The sequence below is a fragment of the Vombatus ursinus genome, unplaced genomic scaffold, assembly GCF_900497805.2.
Source record: "Vombatus ursinus unplaced genomic scaffold, bare-nosed wombat genome assembly UNPS02014781.1, whole genome shotgun sequence".
NCBI lineage: Eukaryota > Metazoa > Chordata > Mammalia > Diprotodontia > Vombatidae > Vombatus > Vombatus ursinus.
The window spans coordinates 38,463,605-38,487,836 of NW_020954559.1; the positions used below are offsets into that span (position 1 = coordinate 38,463,605).

At 39.2% G+C, this 24,232-nt stretch overlaps 1 protein-coding gene across 1 annotated transcript in view; it reads left to right on the forward strand.

Moving 5' to 3' along the window:
* Positions 1 to 13,712: 13,712 nt before the first annotated feature.
* Positions 13,713 to 24,232, forward strand: part of LOC114046233 (coagulation factor X-like) — a 26,896-nt gene continuing 16,376 nt past the window's right edge. The window contains exons 1-3 of the mRNA XM_027866476.1: positions 13,713 to 13,905; positions 20,880 to 21,040; positions 22,056 to 22,080. Coding sequence (XP_027722277.1) covers positions 13,713 to 13,905; positions 20,880 to 21,040; positions 22,056 to 22,080 — 379 coding nt within the window. The remainder of the gene's footprint in view (positions 13,906 to 20,879; positions 21,041 to 22,055; positions 22,081 to 24,232) is intronic.

Consider the following 24,232-nt stretch of genomic DNA (forward strand, 5'->3'; position numbering starts at 1 on the left):
GAAAGATGGGAAGGGGTCAGGTTGTAAAAAACTTTAAATGCCAAACAAAGGATTTTATATTTGATCCTGGAAGTAATAGGGAGCCATAGGAGTTTATCAAGTAAGGGGATGAGGTGTTCAGACCTGTGCTTTAGGAAAATCACTTTGGCACCTTAGAGGAGGATAGACTGGAAGAGAAACTTGAGGCAAGAAGAATATAGCTTCCAGGAACAGGGAGCTGAGAGAGTACCTCCCTCATCTGACCTCATTTGGAGTGTTGTGTTTGTTGTTGTTTAAGAAAGAGTAAATTTAAAAAAAAAAAGAGTAAATTAGAGTGTCCAGAAGAGATTAATCAGTATCATAAAGATCCTTCAGTCATTGATATATGAAAATCACTTGAAGGAACTGGGCTTGTTTAGCCTGTAATAGAGAAGACTTGAGGTGGGGTGGGAGGACACGAAAGCTGCTTCAGGTATGCAATAGGGCAGTTACATGAAGAAGGGATTAGACTTGCTGTATTTGGCCTCAGAAACAGGTGGAAGCTAATTTAGGTTTGAGGTTTGCTGGGGGAAAAAACCTTCTTAAAACTTAGAGCTGTCTAAAAGAGGAATGATCTGTCTCAAAAGGCAGTAGGTTCTCTCTCCTTCCAAGTCTTCAATCAGAGGTTGGATGACCACTTGTTAGATATGTTTTGATAGGGATTCCTTTCATGTATGGATTGGACTAGCTGGCTAGGGTCCCTTCCAACCCTCAAATTCTGTGATTTGCTATGAATTTAAAGGGTCTCTGATATTTTTTCTAAATTATCACAATACTTAATTATTCAGGTCAAGCAAACAGGTAGGTATTAAGTGCCTCCTATTCCTCAAAGAGATAAAAAATGAAAGAATTCATATGCACAAAAGGATTTATATCACCTCTTTTCATAGTAGCCCCAAACTGGAAATTAAGTGGAGAATGACTAAATAAATTACAGTACATGAATGAAGTATTATTGCACCATAAGAAATGAGAAAAAGAACAGTTTCAGAAGAAACAGATCTGCTTTAATAAAAGGAGTTTCCTCACCCAAAGTTTCCTATACCATGAAATCATAGATACTGGGGCTTCCTTTCGAGTTGACAGAACTATTAATGACTATTACTTGAATTTGGACAGTCAATAAGTTCCAAATCTATTTTATTATATATTATATTGACCCATATATCTCTATCTTGTGCACAAGAATAACTTGAGGTACTTTATTAAATACTTGGCTAAAATATAGGTAAATAATAATAATAATAGGTAGCATTTAAATAACACCTTAAGGTCTGAAAAGTGCTTTATATATGTTATCTCATTTTACCCTCACAACAACCTCAAAAGGAAGATGCTATTAATATCCCCATTTAACAGATGAGGAGACTGAGGCAGACAGTGGTTAAGGGACCCAGGGTTACACACTTAGTAAGTGTCTGAGGATGGATTCGAACTAAAGACTAAGATCCACTACTCTACTGCACCACCTTGCTGCCCAGTAAGTTTGCCTAGGTAAATTGTCAACATTTTCCATACTTACTGGTTTAGTAACCCTGAGTGGGGGGGGGGGGAGGGAATGGAATAATAATGTCAGTCTGGTATTCTTAATAAAGTCAGGCTTGGAGCTCAAATTTGCAATTGCATGTCTTCTACTATAGTCACCCCACCTTGACTCTTGCACCCCTCCTAGTTGTTTCAATGAGACCCTCCACCTAACCTTGAGTCCTGGGAAATGGGGACTGCCACACTCAGTCTTTTAGGGCACCTCAGTACAGGGAGAGGGGTGCTTTAATTGAACTCATATGATCAGACACTTAAGAGCTTAATAACTGTGTGAGCTTGGTAAATTTTGTTTCACAGCTATGAAACCCAGTTTCATCTGTTGCCTAGGAATTCTCCTATCTACTCCAATTACCTCACAGTGGGTATCTCGAAGATCAACTGAAATAGTGCGTAATAGTCTCCTGTAACCATAAATATCTACACAAATGAGGTATTGTGATTATAATTTTTTTTTTCTGTGTGGGCTCCAGGCTCTGCTTTTGCTCATAGCAGTCTAATAAAGAAACATGTAAATGTCACAATCCACCGCTGTGCCACCTTCCCACTATGATGGTAATCCCCACGTGAACTGATCTTCTGAGTAACTCACTAATGCCAGATAATGTCACATTCCAACACACTACCCACCTGGCATATGTCATTGCACCAGAGGGCTGCCTTACATTAGGACACCAAGCCATCTCCAGGGTCCTAGAGGGCAGAGCTGATCTAGAACAGAAGTACAGGGAACCTCCCCCTCTTCCTTTTCTGAAATTTATGGGAAAAAAACTCAACCCCTTTGGAGTGCTCTTCATCTAGATTCGATTCAGTCTTGGCCTGAACTCAGTCCTCTCTTTTCTCTTTCTTTACTTTTCCTCTTCCTCCTCCCTTCCCTTTACCCCCATCCCAGATTGAGTTCCAGAGAAATCCCTTCCTCTCTTTGCTCTCCCCCACTTTCCACTGTCCTCTCTCCCCTCCTTCTAATTCATCTCTGGCTAGGAGATCTCCTCTTCCCTGCTTTCTTTCCTTCCTCCTCCTCTCTCCTTCCCCAAACCCACCTCTTCTCTCCCTCCCCTAAACAACTCCATTTGGATCAGATCATCCAGCCTTCACTGATATTGATGAGAGCAGGTGGGGAATCCTGCACTTCAGGGACTGAAGAAGGTGGGTACTACTAAAATCATCAAACTTGAGAAGCAAATTATATATATGTAGATATAGATATAGATATAGAGAGAGAGAGAGAACGAACACGAATTGATGATGATTCCAAGGTCTGAGAGACTAAAAGAATGGTGGTGGCATAATAGAAATTTTGTTGAGTATTTAAAAATACACATTGGATGAAACTATTCAGATATAATATGGCTATTGCTGATACCTATAATCTCTCTGTCTCTCTCTGTCTCTGTGTGTGTGTATGTGTGTGTGTGTATATATATATGTATATATATATATATACATATATATATATATATATCCTCCCACATCCAATCAGCGTTTCTCCCCTTCTATTCACTAACTTAATTCAATACACTGGTTCAGTCTCTTATCACAGCTTGTTAAACAGCTGTAATAGCTTTCTAATTTGTACTGTAAAACAATATTACCTCTCCGCTCCAAGTCATCCTCCACAAAACTACCAGAATAACCAACCTAAGGAATAGTTCTGACCATGTTCCTTCCTTACTCAAAAATCTTCAGTGGCTCCCTATTGCCTCTAGTACAAAACAAACTCCTCAGCCTGAAATTGAAAACCATCTACAAATGAAAGACACAATCTGCCTCTAACTTACCTTTCCAGACTTATTTCACATAACTCCTCTTCACATGCTCTGTTCTAGTCAAACTATTTCCCAAACACAAGATGCCACCCACCTACATGCATTTATACAGGCTGTATCCATGTCTGGAATGTATCTTCTTTTCATCTTACCTGTAAACAATCTTTTCTTCCGTTAAGGTTCATATCAGGTGCAATGTCTTCTGAGAAGACTTTCCTGATCACCTCCCCCACCCCCACAAAGGTGTTTTTCTTCCTTCTCAAATTGTCCTAAAGCATTTTGTCTGGATCTCTCCTTGTTCCCAACCCATTTTGTTTTGTAATGTACAAAACTGTATTGTGCCATTTCCTTCCCTAGTATACTATAAACTCCTTGAGGACAAGAATTGCTCCCTTTTTTCATCCTACTGTAGGCATGTGTATGTATTGCCCACATAGATGTGTCTATATGATCTATTCTAATGTGGTTCTACATAGAAACATGAAAAGATATTTCTAAGTTCTCCTCTGTCCACCTTTCTCCAAGGGGAATTTTGGTTCCTATTAGAATTGGACATAGGACATCGACACCAGAAGCTAGCCACTCTGCTCACCTTAGAGAAACGGTGTAGGGATAGAATTATATCTCTTTGGCTCTCTAAATATTATTAGTGTGGGGGAGATATTTTTAGGTTCAAGCTATACTCCTGACTGTATCCCCTAATGGACCTTAATAAGAAAGGAGTGCCCCAAGTCACCTATCCAGGACCTGACTCCCTTCCCACCAAAAAAAGTGCCAGTTCCACAAAGACCACATATAGGCCATAGCAAACAAATCCATTTATCCAAGCAAAAAGAAATCAGAGAAGTGAAAATGTACCAAAGAGTACCCAGAATAAACAGGCATACCCACTGGGAGCAAGATATCTCAGTTCAACTAAATAGAGAGTTCCAGATCTCACCCGAGGGCAAATTCTCTATTGTCTCTAAAGTAGTAGAAAGCTGGGCCATCATCAATATGCCAACTCTCCTACATCTTGGCTTCTTTTCAGTCTTTTTCTCCCTAAAGAAAATCTGGAATGGAGGGTCTCCTACCTCAAAGCCCGAAGCTACATCTCTTCTATCTCTCTCTCTCTCTTTTTTTTTAGTGAGGCAATTGGGGTTAAGTGACTTGCCCAAGGTCCCACAGCTAGTACACGTCAATTGTTGGGTATGAGGCCGGATTTGAACTCAAGTCCTCCTAACTTTAGGGCCGGTGCTTTATCCACTGCGCCACCTACCTGCCCCAACATCTCTTCTCTCTCAAGCTCTCACCAACCCCTCACACAGGTATGGAGGATTGAATAACCAATCTCCACCAATAAGAAGAGTCTTATGCAAATAGGTTTTGAGCCATAGGATACAGTGCACTAATACCCATAGTGCCTACTAGCTGTATCTTGCAAATAGTAGGAATTTCCTAAATGTTGAATTACATTTAAATGACTGGTGCTTCTATGGACTGTTAGAGACTGAGAGAGTAGCTTTGTCCAATGTCATCCACAAAACCTATTTAGAAATAACAAAAAAACTCTATAGAGATGCCAGGATCATGAATCCTGCAATTCAAAAATGAATTCAGTGCTGATCACTAGCTCATCAGGCAAGGCAAAATATGCAACATCATTTTCTTTTCTTTGGAAAATTCTGTTCTCTCTCAAGCAGAACATAGTTAATTTTATCTGACTTTTCTGCAGATGCAGTTTTCTGTAAACTTAGCAGCCAAGGAATTATTTTCTAACTATGGCATATTATTAACATACCTCAGTCCTCCTAAGTTTCTCCATGTTCTCCAACTCAAGCAATCTCTCTGAAGACACAGCAGCTTGTAGTGAGATCCTACAATTGGAAGATGCCAAAGAGTAACTTCAAGAGATAGTCCCAGGCTTCTGCATGGATCTGTCCTCCTCTCCCTGATGCAGGAGATCCCAAGCATATTTTGGTAAGAATGACTCTCCTTTCAGAAACTTGGAGAATAGAGGACCTTCAAAGGAAAAGAAACAAGTCGTCCCAAGATTTCTAAAAGTCCCTCTCAGAGACTAAATGAATGGAATGAACAAATAAATAAGTGAATGCATGAATGAGCATGCATTTATTAAGCGCTTATTATGCACACAGAGACAGAACTAAAAATCCAAGATCCAGGAAGGGTTATCTCATTTAGTGATGTCCCAGGAATAGTTCTAAGAACTGAGGGCACAAGGTATAAGCTCAGTTAGGCAGGTAGGTGGCATGGGCAGCTAGGTGGCATAGTAGAGCACTAGGCCTGGAGTCAGAAAGACTCATCTTCCTGAGTTCAATCTGGCCTCAGACACTTACTAGCTGAGTGACCCTGGGCAAGTCACTTAACCCTGTTTGCCTCAGTTACCTCATCTGTAAAATGAGTTGCAAAAGGAAATAGCAAACCACTCCAGTATCTTTGCCAAGACAACCTCAAATGGGGTCACAAAGAGTCAGACATGATTGAAAAACGACTAAATAGCAAAACAGGCACATTCAAGAAATCATGAAGAATCCCAGAGTTGGAAGACTTAGGAAGCCATTTGCCCAACCTGTACCTGTGCAGGTATTCTCTTTAAAAAAATTACTGTAAGTGGTTGTCCAACCTTCAAATGAAAATTTAAATAATATTTAAATAATTAAATAATATATTAATTTATTTAAATTAACCTTTAATTTAACCCCATCTGGTGAGAGGGAGTCAAACATGTAATTCAAAATAAGGGGAAACTCATGGACATTGAGTATGACTGTGGTATACACTCTGGACATGGCTAGGCCACTCCCCTACCCCTCACCCTGACTTGCCAGATATTCTGGAAATTTTTAATGTGGCTTTTATTGAAATGAAAAACAGCTGAATTGTCTAATCTCCAACCCAAATGAACATTTCACAAGTCAGGCCCCTCATTCTTTCCGGAAAGTGATTCATCATGTCTCGTAAATATGATAAATTCTGAGTGTTTTTACTTTTCCATCTCCAGACCAGAACGGCTTTATTTTGGCCATTGCTGTCCTCAGTTATAGTCACCAGAGGGCAGACTTTCATACCTCTCCACTGGCTGTTTGGCTTGGTTTTCTGAAACATTACCCAGACATAAATCAATGCACTTTTTAATCCAAGAGCAAGGTTTGTTATTGAAACAAGTCTGTTTCCATTTGGGCAGATAAAGCCCCCCTTTAGAGAGAAGAGAAATAGAATCACCTATGTGATTTCAAAGGCCAAATAGTCCCAAAGGAACACTCTCTGGAGCTCTTTTACCCTAACTGGGCTAATCAATGCCTAGAATTTAGAACTTCATTGCTTTACTAAAGACTTTGATTCCTGTTGCAAAGAAAACAAATCCCACTCTGAGAGGTACTCTTTAAAATGTCTTCAGTCATTTACACTTCAGTGTGAATGAGTTGGGGATCCTTTTCTGACATGTTTTGATGGAGGTAGAGGCCCCAGGAGGTATGGAAAGACAACAGTGATAAAGACACTTTAAATTCCTATAGTGCTCTTATTATCTCATTTAATCATCCAGATAACCCTGTAAGATAGGGAGGGCAAATATTATCCCCATTTGAAAGATGAGGAAATGAAATCTCAAAGAAAAAAAACTAATTGAATGGGAGCCAGTTAGTCTGAGTTTTAATCTAAGCTCTGCCACAAGTAACCACGGGACCCTGGGCATGTGACATCACCTCTCTGGGCCTCAGTTTCCCCACCTATAAAATTAAAGGTTCAAAAAATCATTTACTAGAAAGTACATTGGAGATCATCTAGATACAATCCAATAAAGAGAATTATTAAATCTCTACTATGTGGCAAGGCACTTTGCTAGGTGTTAGAGATACCAAGGCAAATGAAAAGTAGCCCTTGCCCTCAAGGGGCTTACATTCTACTGGGAGGATGTATTTGTATAGATAAATATATACTCTATATAACATAAATATATACCATAATTTGAGGGGGAAAGAGATAAGGGAATCAAGAAAAGCTTTTTGTAGGAGATATAATATCATCTGAGCCTTAAAGGCATTCCAGGGATTGGGAACTGTCTGTGCAAGAAGATGGAAACAAGTTCAGGAAATAGCAAACAGGTTACTTTGGTTGGAAGATAGGAAGTTTAACTCTATCTCCTGTCTTCACACCTTTGTATAATACATATATATGTATGTATACACACATACACATACATATATGTGTATTACATATATGTATATAGAGATAAATAGCTATATATACCCTTGCCTGGAATGCACTCCCATCCCTTGTTTCTTCTAAAACTGTGCTTAGACAACACTTTCTATATGAAGCCTTTCCTAATTCCTTACTCCCTTTTCTGAGTGCCCTTCCCACAAAAAAAGTATTTTATATTAATTTTGTATCAACCTATTTAATTACTTGTTTTTTTCAATAGAATATTAAGTTCTTGAAGGCTTAGACTATCCATCAGTGCCTAACATAGAACTTGGTAAGGGTATATTTAATTTTTGTTATTCAGTCATTTCTGTCATGTCTAATCTTTGTGATCCCATTTCAGGTTTCTCTTGGCAAAGATAGTGGAGTGGTTTGCCATTTCCTTCTCCAGTTCATTTTGCAGATGAGGAAACTGAGGCAAACAGTTAAGTGACTTACATACTGTTAGTACACATCTGAAGCTGGATTTGAACTCAGGTCCTCCTGACATGAGGTCCACCACTTTATCCACTGTGCCACCCATCTGCCCCAATATTTAATAGATAGGTATATTTAATAAACACTTATTTAGTTCTTGCTTGTGTGCTTGATAAAAAGAAGTAATATACAACAAACCTGGATAGAATGGCTAGAATCAGACTATGGAAGATTTTACATTTCAACCACAGATTCAGAGAGGTCAAGGGCCTTGGCCAAAGTCACGTAGCCAAGGTCAACTGTAGATTTAGTGATTAAAACAGATGAAAACGAAGATGACTTCAGTATTGTTAAGGCCCCACCCTGAGTGTCACCAGAACAGAAGAAGTATGAGAGCTGAAGAATGTTTGATAACCTGTCATTTACACTATTGCTTTTCTTCCTCGGGGTACTTTCTACTTTTGCTAACACCTGGCTTGGACTTCATCTTTCCTCAAACACAACCTAGTACCAGTGTACAGTTCCCAAATCGGAAAGAAATCCATTTTGACTTACAAGAAATAAGTTGTATAAAAGAACAAATTTTATTAAAAATGGAAAACATGACTCACATAACTTTAGGCTGCCAACAAAGACAGCCATGATTTCACCCTAGTTAGGGAAAAGAGAAGTTCCCAAGCTGTTTCCATTTACATTTGAGATAACCAGAGGAAAACGAGGACTCTTTCCCAGAGAGTCTGTACTCTACCCCTACAAATCCAGTCAGTCAGAAAGGGGATGGTCTGTCGACTAGAACTCAACCTTCCTCCCTCATACTCTCTCAGGCTGCCATCCCTCTACCCCAACTCTCATGAAGCTCAGACCCATAGAGTAGTCACAGGAAAGGGAGCAGGAGTGGTGTGGACCAGACCCTCCCTCCCTCCAACCTCTGCAGCCAGAAATCCTCCTGTCTTATTCTCCCTGAGGTCTACCTCCTCCCCTCCAGCTCTTACAGGGGGTAGAGTTGGATGTGGGAGAGTCATGAGGCATGAAAACAACAGTTTTTGGACTGAGTTGAGGAGGAAGTGTACCCCAACTGAGCCAGAATTAGCACACACACCCTCCCCCAATATATTAGGGGCATCAGGAAAGCCACAACTTTCCTGCCTTAGCTGCAGCTCTGATGATAATGTTATCTGCTTTTCTATACACACTGCCCAGAAGAACTAAAAATGACATCTGTAAATTGAAGGGGGTAGGAGTCTAAGGTCCCTTCCAATTTTAACTCTATGATCCTATGTCCAGAAATGCCTTGAAAGAAGTTGATTCCTAAGCCTCTGAGCATAAACTTTGGCTTCTGAATGTTTCAAATATGCCCTGTTCTGATGAATACATATACATATACACACATATGTATATGTATACACACATGTGTGTATGTATATACACATATATACACATACACACCCATTTTCATTCTCCACTAGAGTGCTCAAGGTGGAAGGAGAGGTGAAGAAATACCTGAAGTGCTAAGGAAGGAGATTTTCTATTGTCCTTGAACTGTTATTGAATAAACATTTATTGAATAAACATTTATTGAACATGTACTATGTGCCAGACACTGTACTAACCTCAAGAATGCCAAAAAATAAAAAGGCAAAACCACTCCCTGGCCTCAAGGAGCTCACAATCTAATGGAAGAACCAAGGCAGAGAATGAATTGTTTAAAATAACAATACACTTACCCTTTAATACCCTTTAAGTTTTATGAAACATTTTCCTCAAAAAGCAATCTCCTGAGGAAAGTAGTATCATATAAGTTTTATTATTCCTGTTTTACAGATGAGGAAACAAATCCTCAGAAGTTAAAGAGCTCAGAGGAAATTGAAGGACTTCCCAAGGTCACACATCCGGTATCACAGAGATTAGAATCCAGTTCTCCTGTCTCTAAGTCCAGTGATTTCCCACTGTACCACAACTGTTTGCACAGCTCTACCCTCCACTTCCAGAACTACAGGTTTTTGATAAAGTCTTACAAGCTCCTTTCCAGAAAAGGTCCTAGTAAGACAGATTACTGCCAGACCCTATCCTTGAAGGACAGTTAGAGAAAATGATGCATTTTGGGAGAAAAAAGCACAAGTATCCTTTGCACCTGTCTCCAATTCCACATCCTAACTGTGTGATGGTTGGAGCCATTGCTGGTACCCTGACAGCCCCACCTCTATGGAGGAGCACTGGAAAAAGAATTCCCTAGCCATGCAGCTGTGAACAAGTTGCAGTGTTAAGGAGTCTTCCTCTAATTAGGAAGATTAGGCTGTCTTTTCTCAAACTTTTCATTCTATTAAGACCCCTTCCTAGGCATCCTTGTCCAGGTCTCCTCAAACTGGGGAGTAAAAGAGGTATTAGGGTACAAAATGAATCAGGTATGGGATAGTTAGTTTATTCCTACACAGAGAAAAATGCTAACTACGGTAGGGGGGGAAGAGGAGAAAAAAATCATTGTTCATTAATGGAATGATTTCCACAGGATTCAGTAATTTAACTAATAACTATAGTTATAGTTGGTTTGACTAATATTTAAACACTATTAGGACATAAGTTTTTCCTTTTTATAACTTTTTTTTTATTTTTAGGCAGTTGGGGTTAAGTGACTTGCCCAGGGTCACACAGCTAGTAAGTGTCAAATGTTTGGTCTGAGGCCGGATTTGAACTCAGGTCCTCCTGACTCCAAGGCCTGTGCTCCATCTACTGCACCACCTAGATCCCCCCTTTTTTTAACTTTTTAAAAAATTATTTATTTGGCATTTTATTTTTCTCCAATTACATATAAAAACATGCAAGGAAGATGCTATTATTATCCCCATTTTATAGTTGAAGAAACTGATATGAACAGAAGTTAAGTGACTTGCCCAGGGTCTCACATCTAATAAATGTCAGAGGCTGGATTTTAGTTCCAAATTCTCTCTCTCCCTCCCTACTCCTTTCACTGAGAAGGTTAGCAATTTGATATATGTCATGCAAAACATATTTCCATATAAGTCATATTGTAAAAGAAAACATAGACCAAAAAAACACCCTCCCAAAAAAAGTTTTAAAAAAAGTATGCTTCAAACTGTATTGAGTCCATCACTTCTTTCTCTGGGGATGGATAGCATTTTTCACCGTTAAGTCCTTAAAAATTGTCTGTATTGCTGAGAATAGCTAAGTCATTCACAGTTGATCATCTTCCAATTCTGCTGTTACTATGGACAACATTCTCCTGGTTCTACTCATTTCACTTTGCATCAGTTCATGTAAGTCTTTCCAGAATAAAACAGTTTTTCAATCACCTTGGTACTACACTGTCCAAACACCACTCTGGTGAAAGCCTGCCAGGGAAACAGCTCCCTTTTCAGGGGCTATCGCCTCCCTCCCACCATCACTGCAACTAAAACCAGTAGATACTTCCAATGCCACTCAAAGACTTCCAGATCTTTCAAGCACTCAATGTCTCATCCTCAAGGAAAGGAAGCACACAAAAGAGGCAGAAGCCACCAGTGACCCAGGGGTTAGTACCCCTACTTGTGGCCCCTGGCTCTAGTTAACACATGCTTGGTATCACTATGACATTAGAGAAGGACCCTGTCCTTCCTGCATCCTCTACAACATCCACCTGTAGAACCGAAGGAGAGAATAAGGCAGCCAGGAGCTATCTCTTATTTTAGAATAGATAACATTTACATAGCACTTTAAGGTTTACGAAGTGCTTTATAAATATTATCTCATTTTATCCTCATACAATCCTAGGAGATAGGTGCTATTATTATCCCCATTTTACAGATGAGGACACTAACTAGGTGGCACAGTGGATAGAATGCTGGGCCTGGAGTTAGGAAGACCTGAATTCAAATCCAGCCTCAGACATTTATTACATGTGAGACCCTGGGCAAGTCACTTCACCTCAGTTTCTTAAATGATAAAATGGGGATAATAATAGCACCTACCTTGCAGGGTTGTTATAAGGATCACTTAGCTGACTCTTCTTTTAATAGATACACCATCCTACCTCCCCAGCTACTGTCACAGGGATGGGGGATGACTCAGGGACTCTCCCATCATATCAAGCCCTTTCACTAATGAGTCACCATATGGCCAGAAGCAGAGTTCCCCAGGCTGCCTTGTGGGTGACTAGAACCAGGTAGGGAATATCTATGTAAGCTCCAAGGAGTAGCCCTTAAAGGTCAATTCCCCAAAGTTACACTTACATATATAAATACTTAACTAAATTACCAGTCTCTCAAGCACAGGGTCATGTTTTACTTTGTGTTGTTTTGTATCTTTATATATCTACATGTCTTCTAACTCTCAATAATATATATATATATTTTAGATGATAATGTCTCTTTCCCACTTCAAAATTACCTCATACTTCCTTTTGTATTTACTATACATACATCTGTATACATACATACAACATAAATATGAGATGATTTTGAAGTTGGGGAGTATGTGCGTGCGTGTGTGTATGTATATATATATATATGCATATATACACACATATATAGGTCTACACAAATGTATATATATATATGCTTTGTGCATATTATGTATATATGCATGATGTACATACGCATGTACTGCATATACACACATAGGTATATGTACCCATGCTTACGAACACATATGTGGGTTGCAAATATGTATGCACATATATACACATGCATATATCACATAGTGGCAGTAGTAGAGTAATGGCCTCCGAGTCCAGAAGACCCAGGCTCCAAGTCCATTCTCTGACACCTGATGGATGTGACCCTGGACAAGTCATTTAACTTCTCCACAGCCCAAGCAGCTAAGATTGAAAGCTGCAGCAAAGGTTCCCATTCTTGACTGGTAGAAGAAGTTTATTTCTTCATTAAGTTCCCATTAGCAGTGAAATCCCAGATCCTTTCCAATAAATATACATAAACATACACACATATGTGTATATATCTGTGTGTATGTGTATATAAATATATATATATATGTAAAATGTGTGTGTGATATCCTTCTGGCAACTCATAAAGCACTCAAGCCAACAGGTTGTTTAGTCGTTTTTCACTCATGTCTGACTCTTTGTGACTCCATTTGGAGCTTTCATGGCGAAGATCCTGGAATAGTTCACCATTTCCTTCTCCAGCTCATTTTTCACATGAGGAAACTGAGGTAAACAGGGTTAAGTGACTTGTCCAGGGTCACACAGCTAGTAAGTATCTGAGGCTGGATTTGAACTCAGGAAGATGAGTCTTCCAGACTCCAAGCCGGGCAGTGTATCTACTTCGCCACCTAGCTGTCCTGAGCCAAAGGAAGAACTGTTACATTTCTATACATACATACGTGCATGTGTACATATATAGTGTATGTGCTTAGGTATGTTGTTTCTCCAATAGAATTAAGCTCATTGAGGGCAGGGGATGCTTCATATTTATCTTTGTACCCATGATGTCTAGCATTTAATAGACTTAACAGGCATTTAATAAATGCTAGTTGATTGGTACTATCCTCTGACTTTCCTATGGTTCTGAAATGGCTTCTCCCTTGTGCCTGGCGTCAGGGTCAGGTAGATAGGGACCAGGCAGGGGTAAGATAACAGGGCTGGAAGGGATCTTAGGAGGTCATCTCAGGAGGTACAACCTCCCTCCTTTCCATTTGACAGATGAGGAAATCAGCAAGGGCCTGCAGTCTTCCTCCACCCTTTTCATCTGGCCCTGCCTGCCTGACCTCACCAGGAAGCCCCATCTGCCAATCGGATGCCTCATCCTATTTGTGATGATAAGTAGAAGGACAACAGAACTAGCTGGGGAAGCCCAGTGTGAGCTGAACCTTGCCCCAGTCAGTCCTGCAGCAGCAGCAGCAGAATCAGAGCACCACTCTTTTCTCGGGCCAAAGACCATGGCAAGCTGGTTGTACCTCCTCCTGCTTGGCACTTTTCTGCCAGGCCTCCTGCACTTCGGGGAAACCGGTAGGACCCTGCCCTTTGGCATTTCTGTTTTTGCTCCCAGGTGGCTTCATCTTGAGATGAGGATAGACCTCTCCCCAGAGAAGGCAGATGGGGGAGTGGGTGTCATCTCGGCAGCTTTGGAGCCCTGTATCCTATGTTTTAGCCCCTTTTCTGATTGGAAGTAGTTTGGCTCCTTCTCTACAGGAATAACAATGGGGATAGTGCTGGGTCTGGATCCAAAGGACCTGGATCTGAATCCAGGCTCTGCTACTTACTACCTTTCTGATCTTGGTCAAGGCAATTCTTTCTGGACTTCAGTTTACTCATGTGTAAAAATAAGGCATTTGGACTAGATGGTCTTTGAAATTCTTTCCAGCTTTGAATTTATCACTCTTTTATCCTCTTTCTGAATGTCGTCTGTGAATAATAATTCTGTTTTGACTACTAGGGATTGAGAAAAAGTCTTTCCTGTTTCGGCCAAGATTTTGATGAGAAACAGAAGTGGGGGGCGGAGGGGGAGGGGGGAGAGGGGGAGAATGACAGATGGAGAGTAACCACTAGAGAAGTGGCAGACAGCAGGAAGAAAACTGACTCAATCAGGATCTGGATTAGGCAAGGCAGCATGGTAAGGTGGGATGGCAGCTGGTTTTGGAGTCAGGAGTTGGGGTCAAATCCCAGCTCTGACATTTACTACCTGGCAAGTCAAGTAGCCTCTCCGTGCCTTGGTTTCCTTATCTGCAAAATTAGGGGACCGGCCTCTAAATTTCCTTGTAGCTGTAAATCATCGATCCTAAAATAGGAGAAGCTGCTCTCTCTAAGTCTGATAGGGAGCTCACCTCCCAGAAGGGAGACCTGACAGGAAAGGAGAACTCATGGAAGGGGAAAATCCAGACAAATGCAAGAAACCAGGGTGGAAGGGACACTGTAAAAGTCTGAGATGAAAACATAAAGGAACTTCTTTTTGTTTCCATCAAAATGAATGAAAAAGGTCAAAATGAGCAGAGAATAAGTAGAAGTGACTAACAAAATGTTCCACAAAAGGGAACCAAAACAATAAGAAATTGGAAGTGAAATATAATGGTGATAACCTAATAAAAGTAACAATAATGATGCATGACAAACAGAGCTAGCAAAGTGGGCATTAATCCATGTGTTAGATAGGGAGTGATAAAAATAGTGCCTGGGGTGCCAGCAACCCACTAATGGCTTGTAAAGAACTCTTTAGAGAAGAAAAAAGGAAAAAAAAAAGGAAAGAATTCTTTACATTTCACAAAATACTTACAAACCAATCATCTCATTTGATCCTCACAACAACCCTGTAAAGTGGGTGGGGCAGCTACCCTTTCAGAAATAAGCCCCATTTCACAAATAAGGAAACCTCTGAGACTCAGAGAGTTTAAATGACTTATACTGTGTCACGCAGCTAATAAGTGGTAGATATAGGACATAAATCCAATTCTTCTAACTACAAGTGTCCTTTCCACTATACAATTCAACCATGCACTGTTAGTAAATGCAGGTCATCAAAACAATGTAGATAAAGCCTATGGCAATATATTTTCACTTAACAAATAATTCACATTGCTTCCTGCACACAGCCACCAAGTACATCTTCCTGAAACACCATTTTCCTCATGCTCTTTACTTTGCCCAAGAACCTACCCTGGCTCCCTACTACCTCATAGATAAATTCCAAATTTGTTATCCTAGCATTCAAATATCTCTATAATCTGACTTCACTTTACCTTATCCAATGTTATCTTCCATTATGTTTCATAATATATGCTCTCCTTTCCAACCAAAATGCTCTTGTCATACCCAAAACATACCATTCTCATTCACGCTTTCATGTGAATTTCAGACAAGGTTGTTGCCACCCGGATTGTCCTTCCTCTCCACCAAATCAAATCCTACTCCCACTTTTAGGACAATTTATTTAGAACTAGAAGAGACTTCAGAATGTCATCTAGTCCAGCCCTCTCCTCTTACAGATAAGGAAACTGAGGCCCATAAAGTTTAAGTAATTTGCCTAATATCACTCAAGTGAACTCTAATTCCACATTAAACTCTAATCTTTATAACCTTAGGATATAGATAACCTTAGGTAACAAAGTCACGCAACCAGGGTTCATCTTCCACATCTGACACCGACTAGCTGGGCAAAACACTTAATTTCAGTTTCCTCATCTATTAAATGGGGGGAAATTCTTGCAATGTCTAACTCACACAGTGGTGTGAGGAAAGCACTTGGTGAATAAGTGCTTTACAAAGGTGAGCAATTATTATCACCATGCATAGCCCTTACTGTCTGTAATGCATTTTGGCAATTGATTACATTCAAATGAGCACTTTATTGTATGTTATCTAGCATAGCTATCTAACAGTTTCATGAGTGTAAGTGTGGTCTTCCAACTAAAACTGTAAGCTTTTTTGAGGGCAAGCAATGTATCTCATATATGTAATCCTAAACAGAGCCAGCATAGCACTGAGCATATAATAAATAGGTGCTCAGGAAATAAAATTAATCCAACTGAAGTCAGTTGGATTAAGTTGAATCAAAAGATAAGGAATGTTCTTGAAGGTTACTACTCTATCTCACAGCTAATGTCCGAGGCTAGATTTGAACTCAAGTCTTGACTCCAGGCCCAGCATTCTATTCATTATACTAGCTAGCAGCCCCCAACCTGTATCTAAGATGGCTGTGGGCAACTCCGCTTCCCAGTTTATAGGCATCACTACCTGCATGACAATGACAGTCATGGACATCTCCTGCCTGATAATTCAATTCCATTCAATACATATTTATTGTTTCGTACAAAGTTAGAAGAGGAAAAATCAGCATGGAATAAATTGGAGTTAAAGTGATGAGAGAGGCTTTGTGGAGAAAATAGAATGACGTTGATCTTGAAAGGTATACACGGGATATAGACAGGTGAGAAGAAGTGGGAAAACAGTAGTAGACTTGGAGCCAGATGATCTGGGTTTCACAATTTTGAATTAAACCAAAGAAAACTCATTAAGTTAGCCCAGTGATACCATAGCTGGGCCTATGACTCGAAGAGGTCAAAGACAGAAAGAAGATTCCATACACACCAAATATTTATAGCAACAATTTTTGTAACAATAAAGAACTGAAAACCAAGTGAGTGCCCATTGATCATAAATGGCTGGACAAATTGTAATATGTGAATTTTTTTAATATTGTTGTGTCATTAGAAATGACAAACATTGAGAATTTAGAGAAACTTAGGGAAAGACTTGCATGAACTGACACAGAGTAAGGTAAGCAGAATCAGGAAAACAATCTACTTACCACAATACCACATATAATGTAAAGGAAAATGACATTGAAAGACATCAGAACTCAAATCAATGCAGTAGCCAAGCCTGACTTGAGAAAACTAATGGTGAAGCATATCCCCTGCCTCTTGGGAAAGAAGCGGTAAACTACAGGTACGGAACGAGGCATAAGTTTTTTAATTATATTTTTTAAAATTAACATACATTTGTTTTCTCTCCCTCCTACCTTACCCTGATGCCTCTGAAAATGGGAAAAGGGAAAAAGAAAATTCTTATAACAAACATGTATAGTCAAGTGAAATAAATTCCAGACATTAACCATGTCCAAAAATGTATGTTTCATTTTACACATTAGGGCAGCTAGGCAGTGCAATCAATAGAGCGCTGGGTATAAAATCAGGAAGACCTGAGTTCAAATGTGATCTCAGATACTCACTATCTCTGTGGCCCTGGACAAGTCACTTAATCCTGTTTGCCTCTGTTTCCTTAACTGTAAAATGAACTGGGGAAGGAAAAGGCAAACCATTCCAGTATCTTTGCCAATAAAACCCCAAATGGGGTCATGAAGAGTTGGACACAACTGAAATAATTGAACAACAACAATTTTCTGTACATTGAATCCATCACCTCTCTGTTAGGAGGTGGGTAGCATTGTGCATCATTGGTCCTCTAAAATCCTGGCAGGTTATTGGGTGATTGATTTCTTAAGTCTTTCAAAATATGCCATTTTTACAATGCTATTGTTATAGTAAAATTGTTCTGGTTCTGCTCACTTCATTCTGCTTAAGTTTATATCTGTCCTCCTAGGTTTCCTCTTTCATCTTTTCTTTTTATCATCTCTTATGGTACAATAGTATTCTATTATATTCATATGTGATAATTTCTTCAGCTACTCCCCAATGTACAGGCACTCCTTCCCTTAGTTTACAGGGCTTTTTTGTTGCTGTAAAAAGAGCTACAAGAAATATTTTTGTACACAAGTCCTTTTTTCTCTTTTTTGGTGGTATTGCTGAGTCAAAGGGTATGTACAGTTTAGTAACTTTTGGACCATAGTTCCAAATTGTTTTAGAAGCATGAATTTTTGCAGGTAGAATTTATTTTAACTGTGCTTATTTGTTACAAGGGAGGGTTTAACTCCCCATCACTTGGTGGAGAGGATGGTCAGAGGCAGTCGTTGGGAAATAACAGCATGTCTATATTTCTGTTCCAACTTTGCTATTGTCTAGCCATATAACCTCAGATAAAACACTTTGCTTCTCTTTCCTTCATCACTTTTCTTCAGTTTCCTTATAAGGAAAATATGGTTAATGATCCTTCTGCTACATACCTCACAAGGTCATTGTGAGGAAAGTGATTTGCTAACTCTATATCAATGGGAGATATTATAAGTGGAGGGAGAGAAGAGAGTTTCCAAGATAGATTTGACGACATGAGCAATAGCAGAGTTGGAAATGAGCAAAGCTGGTGATGAGCATGGCTAGTGCAGCCAATGGCATGGAGATCAGCAGCAGGTAACACTGGAAAGGTAAACTGTGACTGACCCGTGGAGAGCCCTGAATTCTAAATTGTTCATATTGACTTGATCCTACATAGACAAAACAGGTCGTGTAGGTTTTTTATAAAAGACGTGATAGAAGTGGAGTTTAGGAAAATTTAAAAGCTAGAAAGGTAGTTTAGAAAGCAAGCCTGCAAGGCAGGAAGACCCCTAGGTTCAAGCACTACATCTGACACACACTAACCGTGGGCAAGTTACTTATAAGTTACTCTCGGGGACCCTGGAAACTCTGCAGCCACACAAATTATGGGGAGGCTGCTAATCTAAATCAGTGGAGAGAGTTTCCACACCACGAATTCCCTCTCATCAGTTAAAACACCAGTCTGGACCCAACAATCTGGCAGTTAAAAAAGAAAATTTGGAGTCACAAAAGACCAGAGTCTGGGAGAACAGTTAGGAGGTTATTGTAGCACGAGGTGGAATAATAAATAAAATGAAATAATTTATGGGACAAAATACAATAATTTATGGATAATTCAATCATGAGGTGATAATGATTTAGAGAAGGATAACCACAGTGAAAAGAGACAGGAAAAACTGAATCTAGGTGATATTACAAAGGAAGAATTACTTATTACACAGTACATATATATACATATATATATACATATATATGTATATGTATATATATACTGTGTAATAAGTAATATAATAATAATAAGCAATATAAGTATTAAGTAATAAGTAATATATATATATATATTATATTTTTGAACCTCAGGGTCTAGAAGAATGATAATTGACCAAAATGTAGCAGTCAATTCAGAAGGGAAGATAAATTCAGTTTTTAACTTGAATAGCTTTAAGATTATGGAGGGAATACAAGTAGAGATGTCCTGAAGGTAATTCAGAATATGGAACTGAAGGTCAAGTGAGAAGGCACGTGAGAAGTCATATTCAGGCTAAACATCCCCGTTTAGGGATCATCCTCATAGACGCAATACAAGAAGCCATAAAACTGAATGAACTTTCTAAAGGAGACAGAGCAGAGAAAGAAGGCCAGAAGGCCAAGGATAAACCTAGGGGAATAGCCACATTTAGGAAATAGTGAACTGAGCCAGAAAAGGAGCAACCAGGGAAATAAGAAAGAGGAGGCCTAGAAGAAAGGAAGGAAACTCAACAATTATATCACTGAATTTCCTCATTTTACAGATGAGGAAACTGAGGCCCAGAAAGAGTAAGTGAATTGAAGTGTCATGACAGGGAAGTCAAAGGAGTAAAGAATTTCAAGAAAGGAAGGACACCTGGCCATGTCAAGATCACATCACCCACCATTAACCCCTGGGTCAGAGCAAAGTGTTAATACTTTAATTTGATTTGGTCTTGGGAAATTACCTTAAGTGAAAACTGTTGCACACAACTCAGATCTTTAGACAAGTCAGTTTCAGAACAGGGTCCATTTTATATTGACTATATTAACCATTATGAGGCAGCAAGTCAACGAATAGAGCGCTGGGCCTTGAGTCAGGAAGACCTGAGTTCAAATCCAGCCTCAGACACTTACTAGTTGTGTGACTCTGGGAAAGTCATTTAACCTCTATTTGCCTCAGTTTCCTCAACTGTTAAATGGGGATAATAATAGTACATACCTCACAGGGCTGTTATGAGGCTCAAATGAGATAATATTTTGAAATGCTTTTTAGCATAGTGCCTGGGACATAGTAGGAATCACATAAATGCTAGCTATTATTATTAACCCCATCACTTAGCACTGTGCCTGACACATAGTAGGTACTTAATATATGCTTACTAACTGCCTGAGCTCAGCTCAGTTCTCCAGCCCAAGAGTCTGCGACTGGGCTGTTTGGAGAAAAACCATGAAATAAAACTCATCAGTTTCATGGCTTCATATTTTGCCTGTACTAGGATCATTCCTGAATAGGGATTTTTAGCCTGAATCTAACTTCCTATGTGCCCTCCCATTTCACCTCCAGATCCACATTTTGAATTATCTTCAGGACATCCCTACGTGGACTCCCTCCACAACCCTAACCTTAACCCCATACCATCTCTTCAAAGGGGAAGGAAGGGTGCCATGTCTCTTCGGCTTTGGACAGCATACTATTGAAGATGCAGGAGGAGGAGATTTGGACTGAATGGATCTCATACAACTAACTGTATATTGCTCATTATCTTACAGTTTTCCTAAATCAAGAAAAGGCCAACAATGTCCTGAAGAGGACCCGGAGGGCGAATACGATATTTGAAGAGCTAAAGAAAGGAAATCTTGAGAGAGAATGTCTTGAAGAAACTTGTTCTTTTGAAGAAGCCAGAGAAGTCTTTGAAGACCAAGAAAAAACGGTAAGGATTAATGAGCTTAACTAAATTAATTAAAGAATTAACTAGTTTCATGCTCCATCTAAGAGATTTTCAGTACATTAAATTTGTGTTTGGCCCCCTCCTTGCTCTCATCTAATTTTTATTGTTGTTGAGTCATTTACAATCTTGTCTAACTCTTCATGACCCCATTTGGGGTTTTCTTAGCAAAGATACTATAGTGGTTTGCCATTTCCTTCTCCAGTTCATTTTACAGATGAGGAAACTGAGGCCAACAGGGTAAAATTACTTGCCCAGGGTCACCCAGCTAGTAGGTGTCTGAGGATGGATTTGAACTCAGGAAGGTGAATCTTCCTAACTTCAGGCCTGATACTCTATCCACTGAGCTACCTAGCTGCTTTACTCAATATCAATAGTATAGTGGAAAGAATAGTGGCTTTGGAGTCCAGAGACCTGATTCTTAGTCCCAGGTCTGTCCTTTACCAGCTGTGTGACCTTGGACAAATCACTTCCTCTCTCTGAGCCTCAGTTTTCTCATCTGTAAAATGAAGGGACTGATTAGACCATAAGATGTAGCAGAAATACTACATATTTACAATTGCATTCATTTCTTATTATTGATCAATAGACTATTCTAATTGAGATATAGGTTCATTCAACATTCATCAAACTTGTATTGAGTGACTCCTATATTCAATACTTTGGTTGGGTGCCAGACAAGATAAGAAACAGGTAAGACATAGTCTCTGCCCTCAGAGAGGTTATAGTACGACTTTCTTATAACTCTTCAATTTTCAATTTCCAATTATTATGCCAACGATTGTGACTGTCTCTGCATTCATAGAAGTAGCAATTCATTTTTCATTTTTCATTCACTCACTGTCATTTGGGAAAGTCAACTTGAGGAATTATAGGAAAAAAAATACTACTTTCAGCATGTCCTGGTCCTCCAAATGGATTATCTTTCCTTAGTTGTATGAAAATTACGATAGTCTGTGCTTTTCTAATCAAACTGTTTACATCTATTTTTCCTTCTTAGATGGAATTCTGGAATAAATACAAAGGTGAGTTACATGTTATATTTTATCCTCACATGTGAAATAGATGAAAAGATATATAGACACACGTAGGAATGTAGTTTGACTTTAAATCAAAGCAACATCATCTTGTTTTTGAGCAATTACTGCTTAGCCTTAGTTTGATGGAAAAGAAAAGCAATGATTATCTGTGAAGAATACCCTGTGTTCAGTATCCTATTAAGCAGATATTTCTTAACTATAGTTAATTACCTATACCTGATAGACCATCTCAAAAGTCTTAATGCAGTTTTTAAATAGCTATTTAAGTTATTAAATTAATTAAATAATTAATTATTCTATATTATAAATAATTAACTATTAAATTAAATTATTAAATTAAGTTATTAAGCTACTAAAACTTAAGACTGTACCAAGATTTTGGGGATATTATAGCTTTATCTTGCTTTAAGTGACTAAACTACATATTACTTGTATCCTGCTTTAATTGTCTGAACCATTTATCACCTAGGACTCCTTAAAACAGACGCTTTTCAATGAAAAGGATATTTTATACCTCTGAATTTTTGATATTTCTTAACAATGAGAATATTGTTATTCCCATATATTCCTGGGTCCTGTTAATAAAAATGGTTTTCACAAAATACCTTATTAGTATAGCCAAGTAGATAAGCATTTCCTTTATGTTTTTTCCCTGTGTAAAAGCTCTGTTAAAAAATCAAGTTGAGTTTGTGCTCAGAGATATTTTTCAAGTATCTATTTATTTCAAGTATCTAACATAATGTATGTAGAGTGTCCCAAAAGTCTTAGTGTAGTGTTAAGGATGTGTGTGTGTATGTGTATATGTGCAGGCAGCTAGGTGGCATAGGAGATAGAGAACCAGGCTTAGAACCAAGAAGATTTATCTTTGTGAGCTTAAATCTGGTCTCAGACACATACTAGCTGTGTGGCCCTGGTCGACTCACTTAACCCTGTCTGCCTCAGTTTCCTCATCTGTAAAATGAGCTGAAGAAGGAAATGGCAAACCACTCCAGTACCTTTGCCAAGAAAGCCCCAAATAGGGTTACAAAAAGTTGGACACAGCTGAAACGACTGAACAACAAATGCACGTGTGTGTGTCTGTATGTATATCTGTTGTTCAGTTGTTAGTTGTGACCGACTCTTTGTGACCTTGTGGACCTCAGCGTGCCAATACTGTCTATGTGGTTTTCTTGGCAAAGATACTGGAGTAGTCTGCCATTTCCTTCTACATTCGATTAAGGCAAACAGAGGTTAAGTGATTTGTCCAGGGTCACATAGCTAGTAAGTGTCTGAAGCTGAATTTGAATTCAGGTCTTCCTGACTGCAGGCCAAGCACTTTATCCACTGAGCAATCCAGCTGCCTCTGTGTGTATATATGTTCTTGTAATTCAGTTGTTTCAGTTGTATCTGCCCTCTCATGACCCCATTTGAGATTTTCTTGGCTCTGTGTGTGTGTGTGTGTGTATGTACGTATGTCTGTGTATGCGCGAGCGCACAAGTGCAAGCACACACTAGAGCAAGATCTTTAAAAGGAGCAGCTAGGTGGCGCAGGGGATAGAGCACTGGCCCTGGAGTCAGGAGGACCCAAGTTCAAATCTGGCCTCAGCATTATAACACTTACTAGCTGTGTGACCCTGGGCCACTCACTTAACCTCATTGCCTAACCAGAAAAAAAAAAAAAAAAACCTTGAAGAAGGGGAAAAAAGCATGTTCTACAACACCACCATGTTGGTGACCTAGGACAAAGCCTCTCCCTCTGTGCTTGCTATCAGTCAATCAACAAACATTTATCAAACCCTTACTATGTCTGAGGCACTATTGATACAAAAGTGAAAAAAACCGTTCCTGTCCTCAAGGAACTTACATTTTAAGTAACTTGTTTAAGATTATACTGCAAATTAGTGACAAAGCTAGCACTGGAACCAAAACCTTCTGACCCCCATTCCAGTCCCTTCTAGGTTACTACACTAAATTCCATCCAACACTTCCACTAACTCACTGTTTAGTCTTAGGCAACTCAGTTCCTCTCTCTGGGCCTCAGTTTCTTAATTGGTAAAATGAAAACACTGGTCTGGATGATCTCAAAAGTCCCATTGAGCTCTTACAATTTATGATTATTTGGAAAGTAGAGTGCCATTTGCAAAGGAATCCTAGAGAC